The 17,757-nt window shown below is 51.8% G+C and overlaps 1 protein-coding gene across 5 annotated transcripts in view; it reads left to right on the forward strand.

Moving 5' to 3' along the window:
• Nucleotides 1–17,757, forward strand: part of kdm5c (lysine (K)-specific demethylase 5C) — a 45,252-nt gene that overhangs the window by 22,736 nt on the left and 4,759 nt on the right. For 4 of the 5 annotated variants that reach the window (XM_035387868.1, XM_035387869.1, XM_035387870.1 and 1 more), the window contains 17 exons: nt 12–170; nt 290–409; nt 1,184–1,342; nt 2,720–2,901; nt 3,522–3,684; nt 4,028–4,147; nt 4,864–5,058; nt 6,553–6,734; nt 7,579–7,703; nt 8,854–9,001; nt 9,276–9,360; nt 9,779–10,152; nt 11,526–11,664; nt 12,306–12,485; nt 12,609–12,722; nt 13,577–14,410; nt 17,085–17,136. In XM_035387868.1, coding sequence (XP_035243759.1) covers nt 12–170; nt 290–409; nt 1,184–1,342; nt 2,720–2,901; nt 3,522–3,684; nt 4,028–4,147; nt 4,864–5,058; nt 6,553–6,734; nt 7,579–7,703; nt 8,854–9,001; nt 9,276–9,360; nt 9,779–10,152; nt 11,526–11,664; nt 12,306–12,485; nt 12,609–12,722; nt 13,577–14,410; nt 17,085–17,136 — 3,331 coding nt within the window. Of the gene's footprint in view, nt 1–11; nt 171–289; nt 410–1,183; nt 1,343–2,719; nt 2,902–3,521; nt 3,685–4,027; nt 4,148–4,863; nt 5,059–6,552; nt 6,735–7,578; nt 7,704–8,853; nt 9,002–9,275; nt 9,361–9,778; nt 10,153–11,525; nt 11,665–12,305; nt 12,486–12,608; nt 12,723–13,576; nt 14,411–17,084; nt 17,177–17,757 lie in introns of all 5 variants that reach the window. The other variant, XM_035387872.1, reaches the window with a different exon arrangement.

Here is a 17,757-nt window from a genome sequence, read left to right on the forward strand (position 1 = left end):
CCCTCTCTCAGGTGGACTCGTTCGTGTGCAGGATGTGCGGCCGGGGCGACGAGGACGACAAGCTCCTGCTGTGCGACGGCTGCGACGACAACTACCACACCTTCTGCCTGCTGCCCCCGCTCACCGACCCGCCCAAGGGGGACTGGCGCTGCCCCAAATGCGTGGCCGAGGTGAGCGAGCGAGCGAGGGAGCGCCCCCGTGCTGCGTGCTCGGCGTCGGGCCGTCCCGTCCCGAGCGGCTCCGAGCCCTCAGTTAAAACGCGCCGTCTCCCCGTTTCCCCTCTGCCCAGGAGTGCAAGAAGCCGGCGGAGGCGTTCGGGTTCGAGCAGGCCACGTGCGAGTACACCCTGCAGAGCTTCGGAGAGATGGCCGACGCCTTCAAGGCCGACTACTTCAACATGCCTGTTCACGTGGGTGGCCACACACGCGCACGCACACTCACACGCTCACACACACGCACACACGCACACACGCACGCACACACACACAGACACACACACACACTATACCCCATGCCCCATACTCCCCACACAAACACACACACACACCATACCCCGCGCGCACACACACACACACACACACACACACACACACACACACACACACCATACCCCGCGCGCGCACACACACACACACACACACCATACCCCGCGCACACACACACACACCATACCCCGCGCACACACACACACACACATCATACCCCACGCGCGCACGCACACACACACACACACACCATACCCCACGCGCACACGCACACACACACACACCATACCCCACGCGCACACACGCACACACATACACGCTCACACACCATACCCCATACCCCCGACACACACACACACCATACCCCACGCGCACACACACCATACCCCATACCCCCCACACACACACACACCATACCCCACACACACACATACATGCTCACACACCATACCCCATACCCCCCCCACACACACACATACACACACACCTCCGTACCCCATACCCCACACACACACCCACACACACACACACCATACCCCACGCACGCACGCACACACACACACACACACACACATACCATACCATACCCCACACACACACACACACACACACACCCCATACCACACGCACGCAGACACAGGCCTGTTGGTCAAGTCTGTCCCGTTCATGTTGTGCCTTTGCCCCTGCCCTGTTTGCAGATGGTTCCCACAGAGCTGGTGGAGAGGGAGTTCTGGAGGCTGGTGAGCAGCATAGAGGAGGACGTGACGGTGGAGTACGGCGCAGACATCCACTCCAAAGACTTCGGCAGCGGCTTCCCCATCAACAACGGCAAGAGGCAGCTCACGAAGGAGGAAGAGGTGAGCAGCCCTGCACAGCTCATTCAGTACTGACCCCCTGTACAGCTCGTTCAGTACTGACCCCCCTGTACAGCTCATTCAGTACTGACCCCCTGTACAGCACATTCAGTACTGACCCCCCTGCACAGCTAGTTCAGTACTGACCCCCTGTACAGCTCATTCAGTACCGACCCCCTGCACAGCTACTTTCAGTACTGACCCCCTGCACAGCTCATTCAGTACTGACCCCCTGTACAGCTCATTCAGTACTGACCCCCTGTACAGCTCATTCAGTACTGACCCCCTGTACAGCTCATTCAGTACAGACCCCCTGCACAGCTCATTCAGTCCTGACCCCCTGTACAGCTCATTCAGTACAGACCCCCTGTACAGCTCGTTCAGTACTGAGCCCCTGTACAGCTCATTCAGTACTGACCCCCAGTACAGCTCATTCAGTACTGACCCCCTGTACAGCTAGTTCAGTACTGAGCCCCTGTACAGCTCATTCAGTACTGACCCCCTGTACAGCTAGTTCAGTACTGACCCCCTGTACAGCTAGTTCAGTACTGACCCCCTGTACAGCTAGTTCAGTACTGACCCCCTGTACAGCTCATTCAGTACTGATCCCTGTACAGCTCGTTCAGTACTGACCCCCTGTACAGCTCATTCAGTACTGATCCCTGTACAGCTCATTCAGTACTGACCCCCTGTACAGCTCATTCAGTACTGACCCCCTGTACAGCTCGTTCAGTACTGACCCCCTGTACAGCTCATTCAGTACTGACTCCCTGTACAGCTCATTCAGTACTGACTCCCTGTACAGCTCATTCAGTACTGACTCCCTGTACAGCTCATTCAGTACTGACTCCCTGTACAGCTCATTCAGTACTGACTCCCTGTACAGCTAGTTCAGTACTGATCCCCTCGTACAGCTCATTCAGTACTGATCCCCTGTACAGCTAGTTCAGTACTGACCCCCTGTACAGCTCATTCAGTACTGACTCCCTGTACAGCTCATTCAGTACTGACTCCCTGTACAGCTCATTCAGTACTGACTCCCTTTACAGCTCATTCAGTACTGACTCCCTGTACAGCTCATTCAGTACTGACCCACAGTACAGCTCATTCAGTACTGACCCCCTGTACAGCTAGTTCAGTACTGACCCCCTGTACAGCACATTCAGTACTGACATTCAGTACTGACCCCCTGTACAGCTCATTCAGTACTGACCCCCTCAGTTCTCACTCTGCTGCACTGACCCCCTGCACCTCTGCATTCTGCAGCCCTGGGCCCCTGTGTCTGCGTGCAGTACTGACATGCAGTACTGACATCCCCAGCCCCCCTGTGCAGCTGATGCAGTGCTGAGCGCTCTCTCTCTCTCTCTCTCTCTCTCTCAGGAGTACGCCCGCAGTGGGTGGAACCTGAACGTGATGCCGGTGCTGGAGCAGTCGGTGCTGTGCCACATCAACGCCGACATCTCGGGCATGAAGGTGCCCTGGCTGTACGTGGGCATGGTCTTCTCCGCCTTCTGCTGGCACATCGAGGACCACTGGAGCTACTCCATCAACTACCTGCACTGGTACGCCCGCCCCTCCCCCCACAGGACACGCTCAGGGGAGAGAAGCATGGTGCCCGCTGGCTGTGCTTCGGGACTACGTTTCCCAAACTGCATTTCACCCGGCGAGATCCCGTGTTTCTAAGGTCAAATGAATATTACAAACTTTACATGGACCAGTCCCATTCACAAAAGCCAAAATAAAGTTAAATGCTTAATTAATACCCCCAAAGATCATTCTGGGCTGCAGTTGACGCGTTGCATCAACGGCAGTACATCGTTGGCTATTGAGAGCGGTGCACCGTGGGATTGTGTGATTTTGGGAAGTGTTGCTGTCGAAGGAAAGCCGCTGGGAAACGCTGCTTCAGAGGCCGCCTTTGCCTTTGAGCTGTCAGAACTTTGTACACAGTTGATGTGCCCATAGTTTTTTTTTTTGGATTATTCTTTGTGATGATTCGCTTGTGCTTTTTCCAGTCGGTTCTACATGCAGGTTCCATACTGCAGCATTTATTTAAAAAATGCGTTTAGAATTTAATCGCTGGTAAAAATGTTGAATGTCGGCGTCAGTGTTGGAAATCATTGTGTTGTGAGGCTGTTGTCTGTTGTGGGACGGTGTGTTAAACTGTGCCCCCCTGCGCTTTTAGGGGCGAGCCGAAGACGTGGTACGGGGTCCCCTCGTCGGCGGCCGAGCAGCTGGAGGCGGTGATGAAGAAGCTGACCCCCGAGCTGTTCGAGTGCCAGCCCGACCTGCTGCACCAGCTGGTCACCATCATGAACCCCAACATCCTCATGGGCCACGGCGTGCCGGTCAGTGCCCTCTCCTCGGGCGGGGCGGGGGGGGATACGGGGGGGCTGGGGGGGTGGAGGCTCCTTCGTTGGGTGAATCTGTCCTGGGGGGCTGCTGGTGGGACTGAGTTTGGAGGTACAGTGCACTGGGGATGCGGGGTGGGGGGATGGACACTCCTGAGGCGGGGGTGTCTGAGGGAAAGAGGGGGGGGGGGGCGGTTCGATTGCCTCATGGCCTGATTGGCTGATTGGCTTTCGGGGGGCTGCTGGTAGAATGAGGCTGGGGTGCAGTGCACTGGAGGAATGACTGAAAAAGCCGCTGTGCTCACCCACGGAATGCTCTCGTTGTGTTTTCCGGTGACAGGTGGTGCGTACCAACCAGTGTGCGGGGGAGTTCGTCATTACTTTCCCCCGGGCCTACCACAGTGGTTTCAACCAAGGGTATAACTTTGCTGAAGCTGTTAACTTCTGCACAGCCGATTGGGTGAGTGACCGTCTGTCTGTCCCGTCTGTCTGTCCCTGTTGTTGAGTCCGCAGCCATACCACTATGTATCCCGCTCCTGCCGATTGGCTGAAGCTTAGCTGGTTTGCACTTGGTCAGTGCTTGGAAGTTGCTGCTGGAGGTGGTGATGGTTCGACAATAGGGAGCAATCTTCCCTCCAGCCACATAAACCCCAGAGCCCCAGTGCTGTGATGGGGACACTGTGCTGTAGGAGACATTGTTTTATACTTGAGACTTTAAACCTGACTGCAGCCTCTGTGCAGGGGAAAGAGTTTCCTCCTCATCACTGCAAAATGCTTTGAGTGAGAACAACACTCACTAAATGCAAGGCATGATTATTTTCAGTATTGTGAATGCTGAGCAGATCTCTCTTGTTCTTACTCCCTAATATAAAAAGATATACTGAGCGAGCCTTAGGGTATACTGTATGCTATCGCTAAGGTGGAGCCGTTTTGCCATTTAGCTGTAAAGCGTAATGTTGAGAGATGGACAGTACCGGCCTGACTAGATCAGAGGTTCTTTAAGAACCTGAACATTATGACTCTAGATCCAGTGTTGTTTTTCTGCATAATGGATCCCATCACTCACCAGTCTCTCTGCTCCCTGCTCCCTCCCTCGCTCCCTCCCTCTCTGCTTCCTCTATGCTCCCTCCCTCGCTCCCTCTCTGCTCCCTGCTCCCTCCCTCCCTCCCCGCTCAGCTCCCGGCTGGCCGCTCCTGCATAGAGCACTACCGGCGGCTGCGCAGGTACTGCGTCTTCTCTCACGAGGAGCTCACCTGCAAGATGGCCGCCTGCCCCGAGAAGCTGGACCTGAACCTGGCGGCCGCCACTCACCGAGAGATGTTCAGCATCGTGCAGGAGGAGAGGAAACTGCGCAAGAGCCTCCTGGAGAGGGTGAGTGAGACCGCCGGCCTGCGCAATAACGAGGCAGTGAAACCATCAGCCTGCGCACTGAGGCAGTGAAACCATCAGCCTGCTCACTGAGGCAGTGAAACCATCAGCCTGCTCACTGAGGCAGTGAAACCATCAGCCTGCTCACTGAGGCAGTGAAACCATCAGCCTGCGCACTGAGGCAGTAAAACCATCAAAATACACACTTATCAGGGAGAGAAACCGCCAGCATGCGCACTGAGGCAGAGAAACCATCAGCCTGCGCACTAACGAGGCAGTGAAACCATCAAAATACACACTTATCAGGGAGAGAAACCGCCAGCATGCGCACTGAGGCAGAGAAACCATCAGCCTGCGCACTAACGAGGCAGTGAAACCATCAAAATACACACTTATCAGGGAGAGAAATCGCCAGCATGCGCACTGAGGCAGAGAAACCATCAGCATGCGCACTGAGACAGAGAAACCATCAGCCTGCTCACTGAGGCAGTGAAACCATCAGCCTGCTCACTGAGGCCGTGAAACCGCCAGCATGCGCACTGAGACAGAGAAACCATCAGCCTGCTCACTGAGGCCGTGAAACCATCAGCATGCGCACTGAGGCAGAGAAACCATCAGCCTGCGTGCTAACAAGGCAGTGAAACCATCAGAATACACACTTATCAGGGGGAGAAACCACCAGCATGTGCACTGAGGCAGAGAAACCATCAGCATGCGCACTAACGAGGCAGTGAGACCATCAGCCTGTGCACTAACGAGGCAGAGAAACCATCAGAATACACACTTATCAGGCAGAGAAACCATCAGCATGTGCACTGAGGCAGAGAAACCATCAGCATGTGCACTGAGGGAGAGAAACCATCAGCCTGTGCACTGAGGCAGAGAAACCATTAGCCTGCGCTCTGAGTCAGAGACACCATCAGCATGCGCACTGAGACAGAGAGACCATCAGCCTGTGCACTGATCAGGCAGAGAAACCATCAAAATACACACTTATCAGGCAGAGAAACCCATCAGCCTGCTCACTGAGGCAGAGAAACTATCAGCATGTGCACTGAGGCAGAGAAACCATCAGAATGCATTGTAATGCAGAGATACCATGAGCGTTTGACACCGAAAAATGCATTACACAAGTTAACCATTGTTTTTTATTTTTTTTTTTAGTTTGCTCTCAACTCACAGTTTCAGAGGAAGAGGTCTGTGTTTTGTTAGCGCAAAGTGTGGCTTGTTTCTATTTAATGAGACCTTTTTTGCGTTAGCGGTAACCCAGCAACCCAGAGACTGTGTTGTGCAGTAAGCTCGTTGCTGAGCAAAGCTGCTTCAGCTAAATTTTGAAATAACTGGGCTCAGTTAGCCGAATGTTTTTTCTGTATCTTCACAGTTAAATAATATCAGAATGAAATGCTTAACCAGGTTGCGTGCGTGCGTATGTGTGCGTGCGTGTGTGTGTTTGTGTGTGTGTTTGTGTGTGTGTGTGTGTGTCCGTCCTTCACACAGGGCATCACTGAAGCGGAGAGGGAGGCCTTTGAGCTCCTCCCTGACGACGAGAGACAGTGCGACAAGTGCAAGACCACCTGCTTCCTGTCAGCGCTGGCCTGCTCCAACTGCCCGGAGCGCCTGGTCTGTCTGTACCACACCCAGGACCTGTGTACCTGTCCCACAGACAAGCACTACCTCAGGTACCCCTCGTGCAGTCCGCACAGTCACATTTGGGGGGGAGGGGTCATCTTTTTGACTCCTCAGCCTAAATGAGCAAGATTAAAACGTAAAAATTGGACACAGTCTGATGACGGCAGGTGAACTCGAAGATTAATTTCGTCAGTGGATGTCGGTTGAAATGGGAAAGAAACGTACAAGCGTAGGTAATTGCTTGTTTTATTTGCATAGACTGATTTGTTGCCGTTTTTGTTGTGTTAATCAGATTAACCTAGAGGGTCCAAGTTAAACTACGCGGTCGTTCCCTGCACTTGGAACTGTACTTCCCTCTATGGTTTTCAACACGCTTGTTCCTGGTTATGGTTATACACTTTGTTGTACGTCGCTCTGGATAAGAGCGTCTGCCAAATGCCTGTAATGTAATGTAATAGCGCCGCCAGGTCTGAATGGTCATAGTAGGAACAGCACAGCTGGGGTTGTGTAATTATAAATAACTGTTTTGTGTCTGAAAGCACGCACACAGTTTTATGTGGGTTTTTTGCCATTATAACAACCTTAAATGTGTATACTAAAAATGGCAGCGAGACACATTTTTGAGAATCTCAGAAATAGTGTGTTCATGGGAGCTTGTCTTATTTACGGGAGCTTCGCTCCCTCTGGCTCCCCCTTGTGGATTGCACCCTGTCCTGCATTCCTGCCTCCATTAAAGAGGACCACGTTACCCAGAATGCTTTACACACGATGAAACGTTGTGTACAAACACGGATGCAGATACTTAACTGACACTGAAGCGTGAAGGTACGGGAGGAGCAGGAGAAAAAAGGCGTGGCGTTCGCTGACCCCGGGCTTTTTGCTGCTCTCGCCCAGGTACCGCTACTCTCTGGACGAGCTGCTGGCCATGCTCCACCGGCTGAAGGTTCGAGCCGAGTCCTTCGACTCCTGGGCCACCCGCGTGAAGGGCGCGCTGGAGCAGGAGGACGGCAGAAAGATCGGTGAGGAAGACTCCGTCTGCGTGCGCACGCGCGTGCGAACGAAGAGGTTTTATCCTTCTACAGGCACCTACAAGGGCATTGCCTGGGTCCTTGTGCTCTACATTGGAACGTGTGTGTAGTAAAGTTACACGTGTAGGTCCTGGACTCCTGTGTGCGGAACAGTTGCGTGTTGGATATGCGTGGAGTGAAGTTACACGTGTACATGTTTAACGTGTGTGTAGTTTGTGCAGCAACATGTACACGTGTGTGTAGTTCAGTTACGTGTGTACATGTTGGACGTGTGTAGTAGTAGTTACATGTGTACATGCGTGTTTGTGTGTGTGTGTATGGGGTAGTTACACGTGTATGTGTTGGACATGTGTAGTAGTTACACGTGCATGTGTTGGACGTGTGTAGTAGTTACATGTGTACATGCGTTTGTGCGTATATGGGGTAGTTACACGTGTATGTGTTGGACGTGTGTAGTAGTTACATGTGTACGTGCGTGTGTGTGTACATGGGGTAGTTACACGTGTATGTGTTGGACGTGTGTAGTAGTTACATCTGTACATGCGTGTGTGTATATATGGGGTAGTTACACGTGTATGTGTTGGACGTGTGTAGTGGTAGTTACATCTGTACATGCGTGTGTGTATATATGGGGTAGTTACACGTGTATGTGTTGGACGTGTGTAGTGGTAGTTACATCTGTACATGCGTGTGTGTATATATGGGGTAGTTACACGTGTATGTGTTGGACGTGTGTAGTGGTAGTTACATCTGTACATGCGTGTGTGTATATATGGGGTAGTTACACGTGTATGTGTTGGACGTGTGTAGTGGTAGTTACATCTGTACATGCGTGTGTGTATATATGGGGTAGTTACACGTGTATGTGTTGGACGTGTGTAGTAGTAGTTACATCTGTACATGCGTGTGTGTATATATGGGGTAGTTACACGTGTATGTGTTGGACGTGTGTAGTGGTAGTTACATCTGTACATGCGTGTGTGTATATATGGGGTAGTTACACGTGTATGTGTTGGATGTGTGTAGTAGTTACATGTGTACATGCGTGTGTGTGTACAAGGGGTAGTTAGTCGCAGGTTCTCCACGCAATTCGGCCTTGTGTGACTTTTGGCTGTGTGCGTGTGTGCGTGTGTGTTTACAGGCATTCAGGAACTGGAGAGTCTGAAGGAGGAGGCTGCGGAGCGGAAGTTTCCGGATAACGAGCTGCTCCAGCGCCTCAACACCGCGCTGAGGGACATTGAGCGCTGCCAGACCGTCTGCTCTGAGCTCCTGACCAGCTCGCAGAGCAGGTGAGCCACGTGCCAGACACGGGGAATGCATGCGTGCACATCCATGCAAATTTACCCTGCGACGGCCATTTCACTCTTATTTGCAAAACATTTGTTTCGGAGAAAATGTCATGTTGGGATGTGAAAGGCGGTTGCTGCAGTTTGCGAACATGATAAACAAAAGCTTGGTAACTTTGTGACTCTGTGAAGAGTGTTTGCTCGGATGAGAGGGTGGTTTTGGGCCGGTCTCCAGAGGGAGTGCTTGAGGGTCTTCTGCTTCTCCTACTGTCTACAGGAAGATGACGCTGGCAGACCTGAAGGCCCTGCTGGAGAGGATCAGCAACCTTCCCTGCGCCATCACAAATCTGGATCAGGTGCAGGTGAGACCAGCGTGTGTGTGTGTATATCTGTGGGAGTGTGAGAGAGACATCTGTGTGTGTGCATTGTGCATGTGTGAAAGAGACGTGTGTGTGTGTGTGTGTGTGTAGATGAGTTGAATGAAGCCCTTTCCTGATTGGTTAATGTGCAGCACTGTGTGTGTAAATAAGTTGAAGGAAGCCTTTTCCTGATTGGTTAATGTGGTTCACATTCTGTATAAATAAGTTGAATGAAGCCCTTTCCTGATTGGTTAATGTGCATCACAGTGTGTGTAAATTAGTTGAAGGAAGCCCTTTCCTGATTGGTTAATGTGCACCACTGTGTATGTAAATAAGTTGAAGGAAGCCCTTTCCTGATTGGTTAATGTGCATCACTGTGTGTGTACCTGAGTCCAGTTGAAGACTCTCTCTGTTGGGACAGGCGGCGCTCCAGACGGTGGAGCAGTTCCAGAGCAGCGCCCAGGAGCTGCTGGGGGGCGAGGACTGGTCCCGCGGCCCGCCCCCTCCGGAGCGCCTGCAGGCCCTGCTGGAGCAGGGGGCCGTCCTGCCGGCCGAGCCCCCGGAGGTGGAGCAGCTGCGGGGGCTGCAGGCGCAGGGCCAGTGGCTGGAGGAGGTGCGGCGGACGCTGGGCCCCCAGGGCGGCGAGGTGACGCTGGGCGTGCTGCGCAGCCTGATGGAGGCCGGCTGCGGCGTTCCGCAGAGCATCGCCGTGGAGACCGCCATGGCCGAGCTGCAGGAGCTGCTCACCATCGCCGAGCGCTGGGAAGAGAAGGCTCACATCTGCCTGGAGCACAGGTACACTTCTACACCTGCCTGGAGCACAGGTACACTTCTACACCTTCCTGGAGCACAGGTACACTTCTACATCTGCCTGGAGCTCGGGTACACTTCTACACCTTCCTGAAGCTCAGGTACACTTCTACACCTGCCTGGAGCACAGGTACACTTCTACACCTGCCTGGAGCACAGGTACACTTCTACACCTGCCTGGAGCACAGGTACACTTCTACACCTTCCTGGAGCACAGGTACACTTCTACACCTGCCTGGAGCACTGGTACATTTCTACACCTGCCTGGACCATAGGTACACTTCTACATCTGCCTGGAGCACAGGTACACTTCCCACACCTATCTGGAGCACAGTACACTACACCTATCTGGAGCATCTGTACACTTCTTCACCTACCTGGAGCACTGGTACACTTCTACATCTGCCTGGAGCACAGGTACACTTCTACACCTTCCTGGGCCATAGGTACACTTCTACACCTACCTGGAGCACAGGTACACTTCTACACCTTCCTGGAGCACAGGTACACTTCTACACCTTCCTGGAGCACAGGTACACTTCTACACCTTCCTGGAGCACAGGTACACTTCTACACTTGCCTGGAGCACAGGTACATTTAACCTATGAGCACTCTAAAAATGGTGCACTAACGTCAGCATTTCGTTAGCATTGAAATAAATCATTGGTATTTTTGTCCTGTGTTACATGGAATTACCTGATGTTTCAGTTACTTACAACAAAATACTCAAGCAGAAGCAATACCTGCACCAAGCGAAGTCTGCACTAAGCTGTACCTGCACGCTGATCTGGAGTGCTGCGATTATGTATAGAAGCTATTCTTCATGTAAATGAGTACAGTTCTGTGTTGTCCTTAAAATGCTTGTGAGAATGATGGTGTGTGTGTGTCTGTGAGAGAGAGAAAAATAATAATGTGTGTATAAATGGTTGTGTGTGATGTCTGGCTGTGTGTGTATAAATGGTTGTGTGATGTTTGGCCTCTTTGGTCTGTGGTCTGGGGGTGTGTGTGTATAAATGGTTGTGTGTGATGTCTGACTGTGTGTGTGTGTATAAATGGTTGTGTGTGATGTTTTGCCGTCCTGGCTGTGGTCTGATGGTGTGTGTGTGTGTGTGTGTGTATAAATGGTTGTGTGAGATGTCTGGCCGTCCTGGCTGTGGTCTGATGTGTGTGTGTGTGTGTGTGTATAAATGGTTGTGTGTGATGTCTGGCTCTCCTGGCTGTGGTCTGATGGTGTGTGTGTGTGTGTGTGTGTATAAATGGTTGTGTGTGATGTCTGGCTCTCCTGGCTGTGGTCTGACGGTGTGTGTGTGTATAAATGGTTGTGTGTGTGACGTTGATGACTCTGTGACCCCTCGCAGGCAGAAGCACCCCCTCTCCACCCTGGAGGCCATCGTGAACGAGGCCCAGCTCATCCCGGTGCAGCTGCCCAACATCCTGTCCCTGCAGGGCTGCCTGAGCCGAGCCCGGGCCTGGGTCACGGACCTGGAGGAGATACAGGCGAGTCCTCCTGCTGCGCCACCACCCTGCCTGAGCACGCGGGAGAGTCCCAACACGCTCCCCTGGGGGAGCGGGAACTTCATTTTTCTGTCCCGCGTGTGCTAAGTGTGCGGTTTTACCTGGGAAGTATCAAAACAAGACCAGGTCAAAACCTAGTATATGGATGGACCGGCCGACCAATGGTGTAACTTCATCACTCAGTCATTCAGTCAGTCAGTCAGTCAGTCAGTCACAGACATTTGCGTTTATAGGGCTGGCCCCGCTGTTGCGGTCCAGCCAAAAAGACAGCGGTAGTATTTTTTTTGTGATGTGTGGTTGAACTATATCAATCTCTGACTTACTAAAACTCCTTGACTGCATACAACTACATTTCCTTCTGTGCAAGACCGAATAACAGAATTGCTGAACTAATTAACATAGAGCATAAGAAAGCATGATAAATGCACTGAACTCCTACTCATGTTAATACACTCAAATTTAGAAAATGCTCTAAATTATGTCGCTCCAAAACGCTCTTGACTAGGGCTCTGAAACACCATGTGATTGGACAGGCCTGGTTTAGACACTTTGTGCTGGCAGTCAGGCTCTGGATGTGATTGGACAGGCCTGGTTTAGACGGTGCTTGTGTGTCTTTGGTGCAGAACGGAGAGCACTACCCCTGCCTGGATGACCTGGAGGGGCTGGTGGCCATCGGGAGGGACCTGCCCGTGTGCATGGAGGAGCTGCGGCAGCTGGAGCTACAGGTGGCCAGCGCTCACTCCTGGAGGGACAAGGCCAGCAAGACCTTCCTGAAGAAGAACTCTCAGCTGAGCCTCCTGGAGGTGAGGGGCGGCCATTCTGGCTCTCGCCAAAGCCTGGACAGATCTGTAAATCTCAGTCAACATGTGAGTCAATATGGCGGTGCTTTTGGGATGTAACCTATGTGTGTGTGTGTCTGTGTGTAGGTGCTGTGTCCTTGTACGGGGAAGCGGAGGGAGAGGGGAGAGGGGAAGGAGTACCGCACCGACACAGACAGCCTGGGCCTCACCGCACAGGACCTGAGGGACCCTGGAGCCATCGTGAGTTTCTCTCTCTGCCCCTAATCTCACCCAGATCCACACTGCCCCTAATCTCACCCAGATCCACTCTGCCCCTAATCTCACCCAGATCCACACTGCCCCTAATCTCACCCAGATCCACTCTGCCCCTAATCTCACCCAGATCCACTCTGCGCCTAATCTCACCCAGATCCACTCTGCCCCTAATCTCACCCAGATCCACTCTGCCCCTAATCTCACCCAGATCCACTCTGCCCCTAATCTCACCCCGATCCACTCTGCCCCTAATCTCACCCAGATCTACTCTGCCCTTAATCTCACCCAGATCCACTCTGCCCCTAATCTCACCCAGATCCACTCTGCCCCTAATCTCACCCAGATCCACTCTGCCCCTAATCTCACCCCGATCCACTCTGCCCCTAATCTCACCCAGATCCACTCTGCCCATAATCTCACCCAGATCCACTCTGCCCCTAATCTCACCCAGACCCACTTTTTCTCTAATCTCACCCAGATCCACTCTGTCCCTAATCTCACCCTGATCCACTCTGCCCCTAATCTCACCCAGATTCATTCTGCCCCTAATCTCACCCAGATCCACACTGCCCCTAATCTCACCCAGATCCACTCTGCCCCTAATCTCACCCAGGTCCACTCTGCCCCTAATCTCACCCAGATCCGCTCTGCCCCTAATCTCACCCAGATCCACTCTGCCCCTAATCTCACCCAGATCCACTATGTCCCTAATCTGACCCAGATCCACTCTGCCCCTAATCTCAGCCCTAATTCACTATGTCCCTAATCTGGTCGAGTGCGTGAGCGCGTTCTCGCGTGCGCGTGTTTAATGCCCCTCTCTGCTTCCGCGTGTGGCGCAGGTGTCGGCGTTTAAGGAGGGCGAGAAGCACGAGAAGGAGGCCCTGCAGCGGCTGCAGGAGGCCAACCTCAGCAAGCCGGGCCTGGAGCGCGTCGCCCGGGAGGACCGGAGGAGGACCAACGGCACGGAGCAGGACGTCTCCGTCCAGCCCGTGGACTTAACCAAGGAGGGCGGGGGGGCGGAGGGGGAGGCGCCCGGATCCCCGCCCTCCTCCTCCTCCTCCGTGTGCGTCTGCGGCCGCCCGCCCCGCCCCCCGCTCCTGCGCTGCCGCCTGTGCAGAGACTGGTTCCACGGCGGGTGCGTCCCCTTCCCCTCCCTCCTGCCCCCCGGCCCCGCCCCCGCGGCCGCGCCCGCCGCCCACCACCTCCGCCGCCGCCGCTGCTGCTGGTGGGACTGGGACACCCGCTTCCTGTGCCCGCTGTGCCAGCGCTCGCGCCGCCCGCGGCTGGAGACCATCCTGGCGCTGCTGGTGGCGCTGCAGCGGCTGCCCGTGCGGCTGCCCGAGGGCGAGGCGCTCCAGTGCCTGACGGAGCGCGCCATCGCCTGGCAGGGCCGCGCCAAGCACCTGCTGGAGGGCCCCGAGCTCCGCCCCACTCTCCAGGCCCTCAGGGCCCTCAGGGAGGGCCGGGTCCCCGGCGCCGCCCGCAAGGGGGAGGAGGAGGAAGAGGAAGAGGAGGAGGAGCAGCGGCAGACGCCGCCGGAGGAAAAGAAAGGGAGCTCGGTCATCGTCCTGTCCGACTCTGAGGGGTGCGAGAGGGAAGAGGGGGTGATCGACCTGACCGAGGACGCGGGCCCCCCCAAAACGGCCAATCAGAGAGCGGCGAACTCCGCTCAGGTGAGAGACCAAGAACGGGGCTGGCTGTGGCAGCAGTATTTGCAGCAGGGCTTGTAGTAGTACCAGTAGTAGGAGCAGCAGTAGTTGGATTATTAGTAGTAACTGCCAGAAGTAGGACCAATAGGAACAGCAGTACTAGGGTTAGTAGGATTTGTAGTAGTACAAGTAGTAGGAGCAATAGTAGTATGACTAGTAGTAGCAGTAGTAATAGTAGGATTAGTAGTAGTAGTAGTAGCAGAAGTACTAGGATTGGGTAGTAGTAGTTAGCAGTAGTAACAGCAGTATTAGGATTAGTAATAGTGGTCATAGTTGGCTCCTCGGGTAATGGCAGTAGTTAGTTTCTCTGTGGTGGAGCAGTATTACTAGTTAGTTAGACTCTTAACCCTTTTGCACACATGCCAAATCTGGGAAATCCTTGCCCATTTGGGGTGTTTTTCTTTCTATTTTAAGCTTTTTAACTCCAGATGTGAGCATCACAGACTCGGAAAATGGTTTAAATGATACAAGACGGTTGTACCATTACAATACTAATACTTAGATTATATTCTTTATTTAGGTAGCAATGAAGTGCCACAAATGCAGTTATTTTGGTGAAAATGCAAAAATGAAGTTGTTCTCCTCGGGGGGTAGTACTTTCCGAAAGTACAGGAACCTTTTGGGTGGAGCTTGCAGCGCTGAACATTTCTGATTGGTCGAGTACTCGCAGCATTTTTTTGTGTTTATTTTCAGGCGCCATGTTTAAAAATATGCAGGCGCAAACCGATTTATTTTCATAATAACTTCAAATCAAACTTGTATGTTATGCGGCGCAGTAGCCTACTTTTGGTTATAGCCTGCCAACGTCTTGGAATTATAACGTGTGCTCTTCTGTTCTTTTCTTGCTTTAGTATTCGTTGTATAAAATGCTAAGCATTCGTGCTGGGACAGCATATTACGTAGGCTACCAAAACATTCAAACGGATTAATTCGGTTGCTGAATATTTTCTTCCGGATTTTCTTTGTTAGCCTGTTGTAATTGACTCAAAACGTTTGATACAGTTATGTGAGGTATGCGGTAGTTCTGCGTAATTAACATTGGTGATACAGTAAAAGCAAACTGGAAATCACCTTCCGCACTTTGTCAGAGTAAAATAACAGGTTAATTCTAGTAATCGTCCCTTTAGCTTTTTCAGACCGCCGTAATTTTACTCCATTTTACTGCCATTCTTCAATTCCACGAAAAGACCAGGAAGACTATGGACTAATTTATGGTGCATGGTTCGCATCTGGAGGGCACACTTCGCTGCTCGGCTAGCAGTAACTTCGAAGGAAAGCAAACGGCGGCTGTACCACTACTAATTTAAATTTTCACGCAAGTCCGAGTTTTTGTTCTATTCTTGTCATTTTGCGATTAGCCTATATGGAATTGACGATGAGAAAGTAATCAAACAGCAAATTGTTTACAACGTGTGCATGTTTTCTGCTGTTGTTGCCAGTTATTGGAAATGTGAATGCATTCTGTCGCTTCAGATGTCAAGACATGAAAGCGAATGTTCGCATAAAAACATAATGAATGTGTTTGAGAGGATATATAAAACAGTTACAATCTGACTATTGGCCTGTTATATCCTATTTGTTGCATAACAACGGTCCAAGTTCAACTACCAACGACATTTTTGATTGACAACGGTAAAATATGCCCAAACGGCTGCAGAAGAATATTTAAATTCCATGTGATTAAATCGATAAAAATCAATAAATACAAAAGTAACCATATATAGTCATTGTTGGTAACCCGTTGTATATAAGTGGAATAAACCCCTCCGGGCTGTCCCGGTTATTAGAAAATAATGTAGGCTACTTCGGTGGTAGTATGGGGTTACAGAAGAAATCATAGGACAGATGGACCGACGACAACGTCGCTTTTTTATACGTCAGTGGGCTAATTTGCCTAATCTTCGCGGGACTTTAGACCGCGGTGGAAACACAGGCAACCATGGGCTGAAGGAACCTTTTAGTTCCTTGAAAAGTAGTTCCTGGGACTAAAAGTTCCGGGTAATTTTGGTGGAAACGCGGCTTAAGTTATCTAGGGGCTCCAAAACTTACCCAAAACCTCTCTTAAAAAATGTATAAAATGCCTTTTTCATTATAAAGCATATAAATGTGTCCCTTGCGAAGAGCCCCCGAAGAATATTTTAATTTCAGATGATTAAATCAATAAAAATCTGTAATTATTTAAGTAACTGTACATAGTTATTGTTGGTAACCCGTTGTGTAAGTGGAATAAACCCCTCCGGGCTGTCCCATTATTGGAAAATAATGTACCTCAGTGGTGGTTAAGCGTCAGAACCCCCATTATTTCCCAATAACGTGACGGCCCGTTGTGGTTTATTCCTTGCGTATGTCATGCTTGGGAGGTGTAGTAGCAGAAAAGCCAGCAGGGAGGGGTGCTTATTAAATGCTGGTGCTTAGAAAATCCTTATTTGGCAGAAGTGTTGTGCATCATGTACTAAAAGCTAGAACACACAGTTTGTTTCAGCTCATAGAATGGGCACCGGGTGTGCCCATTAAAAGAGTTGAGCAATTAAAAGATACAAGTTACGTACATAGCATGAACCTGTTTGAGTAACTAACAGCAAATTCTAATTGTATACAGGAGAGAGTGAATAATGGTTTGTATGTGATTTTTTTGCAGCCGGTGTTTGAGAACGGACACAGCAAGAAGGAGAACTCGCACAGCACCACAGGTCTGTCTGCCTTCTCATGTCTGCACAGACATTCTGAAGTGTGTGTGTGTGGGGGTTCTGAATGATTGGATGCAGCTTTGTGCGGGTGTGGGTTCTGAAGGACCGAGTGAAGCTTTGTGCGGGTGTGGGTTCTGAATGATTGGATGCAGCTTTGTGCGGGTGTGGGTTCTGAAGGACTGGGTGGAGCTTTGTGTGGGTGTGGGTTCTGAATGATTGGGTGGAGCTTTGTGCGGGTGTGGGTTCTGAATGATTGGGTGGAGCTTTGTGCGGGTGTGGGTTCTGAAGGACTGGGTGGAGCTTTGTGTGGGTGTGGGTTCTGAATGATTGGATGGAGCTTAGTGTGTGTGTGGGTTCTGAAAGACTGGGTGGAGTTTTGTGCGTGTGTGGGTTCTGAATGATTGGGTGGAGCTTTGTGTGGGTGTGGGTTCTGAAGGACTGGGTGGAGCTTTGTGCAGGTGTGAGTTCTGAATGATTGGGTGGAGCTTTGTGCAGGTGTGGGTTCTGAATGATTGGATGGAGCTTAGTGTGTGTGTGGGTTCTGAAAGACTGGGTGGAGTTTTGTGCGTGTGTGGGTTCTGAATGATTGGGTGGAGCTTTGTGCGGGTGTGGGTTCTGAAGGAC

The sequence above is a fragment of the Anguilla anguilla genome, chromosome 13 (genome assembly GCF_013347855.1).
Source record: "Anguilla anguilla isolate fAngAng1 chromosome 13, fAngAng1.pri, whole genome shotgun sequence".
NCBI lineage: Eukaryota > Metazoa > Chordata > Actinopteri > Anguilliformes > Anguillidae > Anguilla > Anguilla anguilla.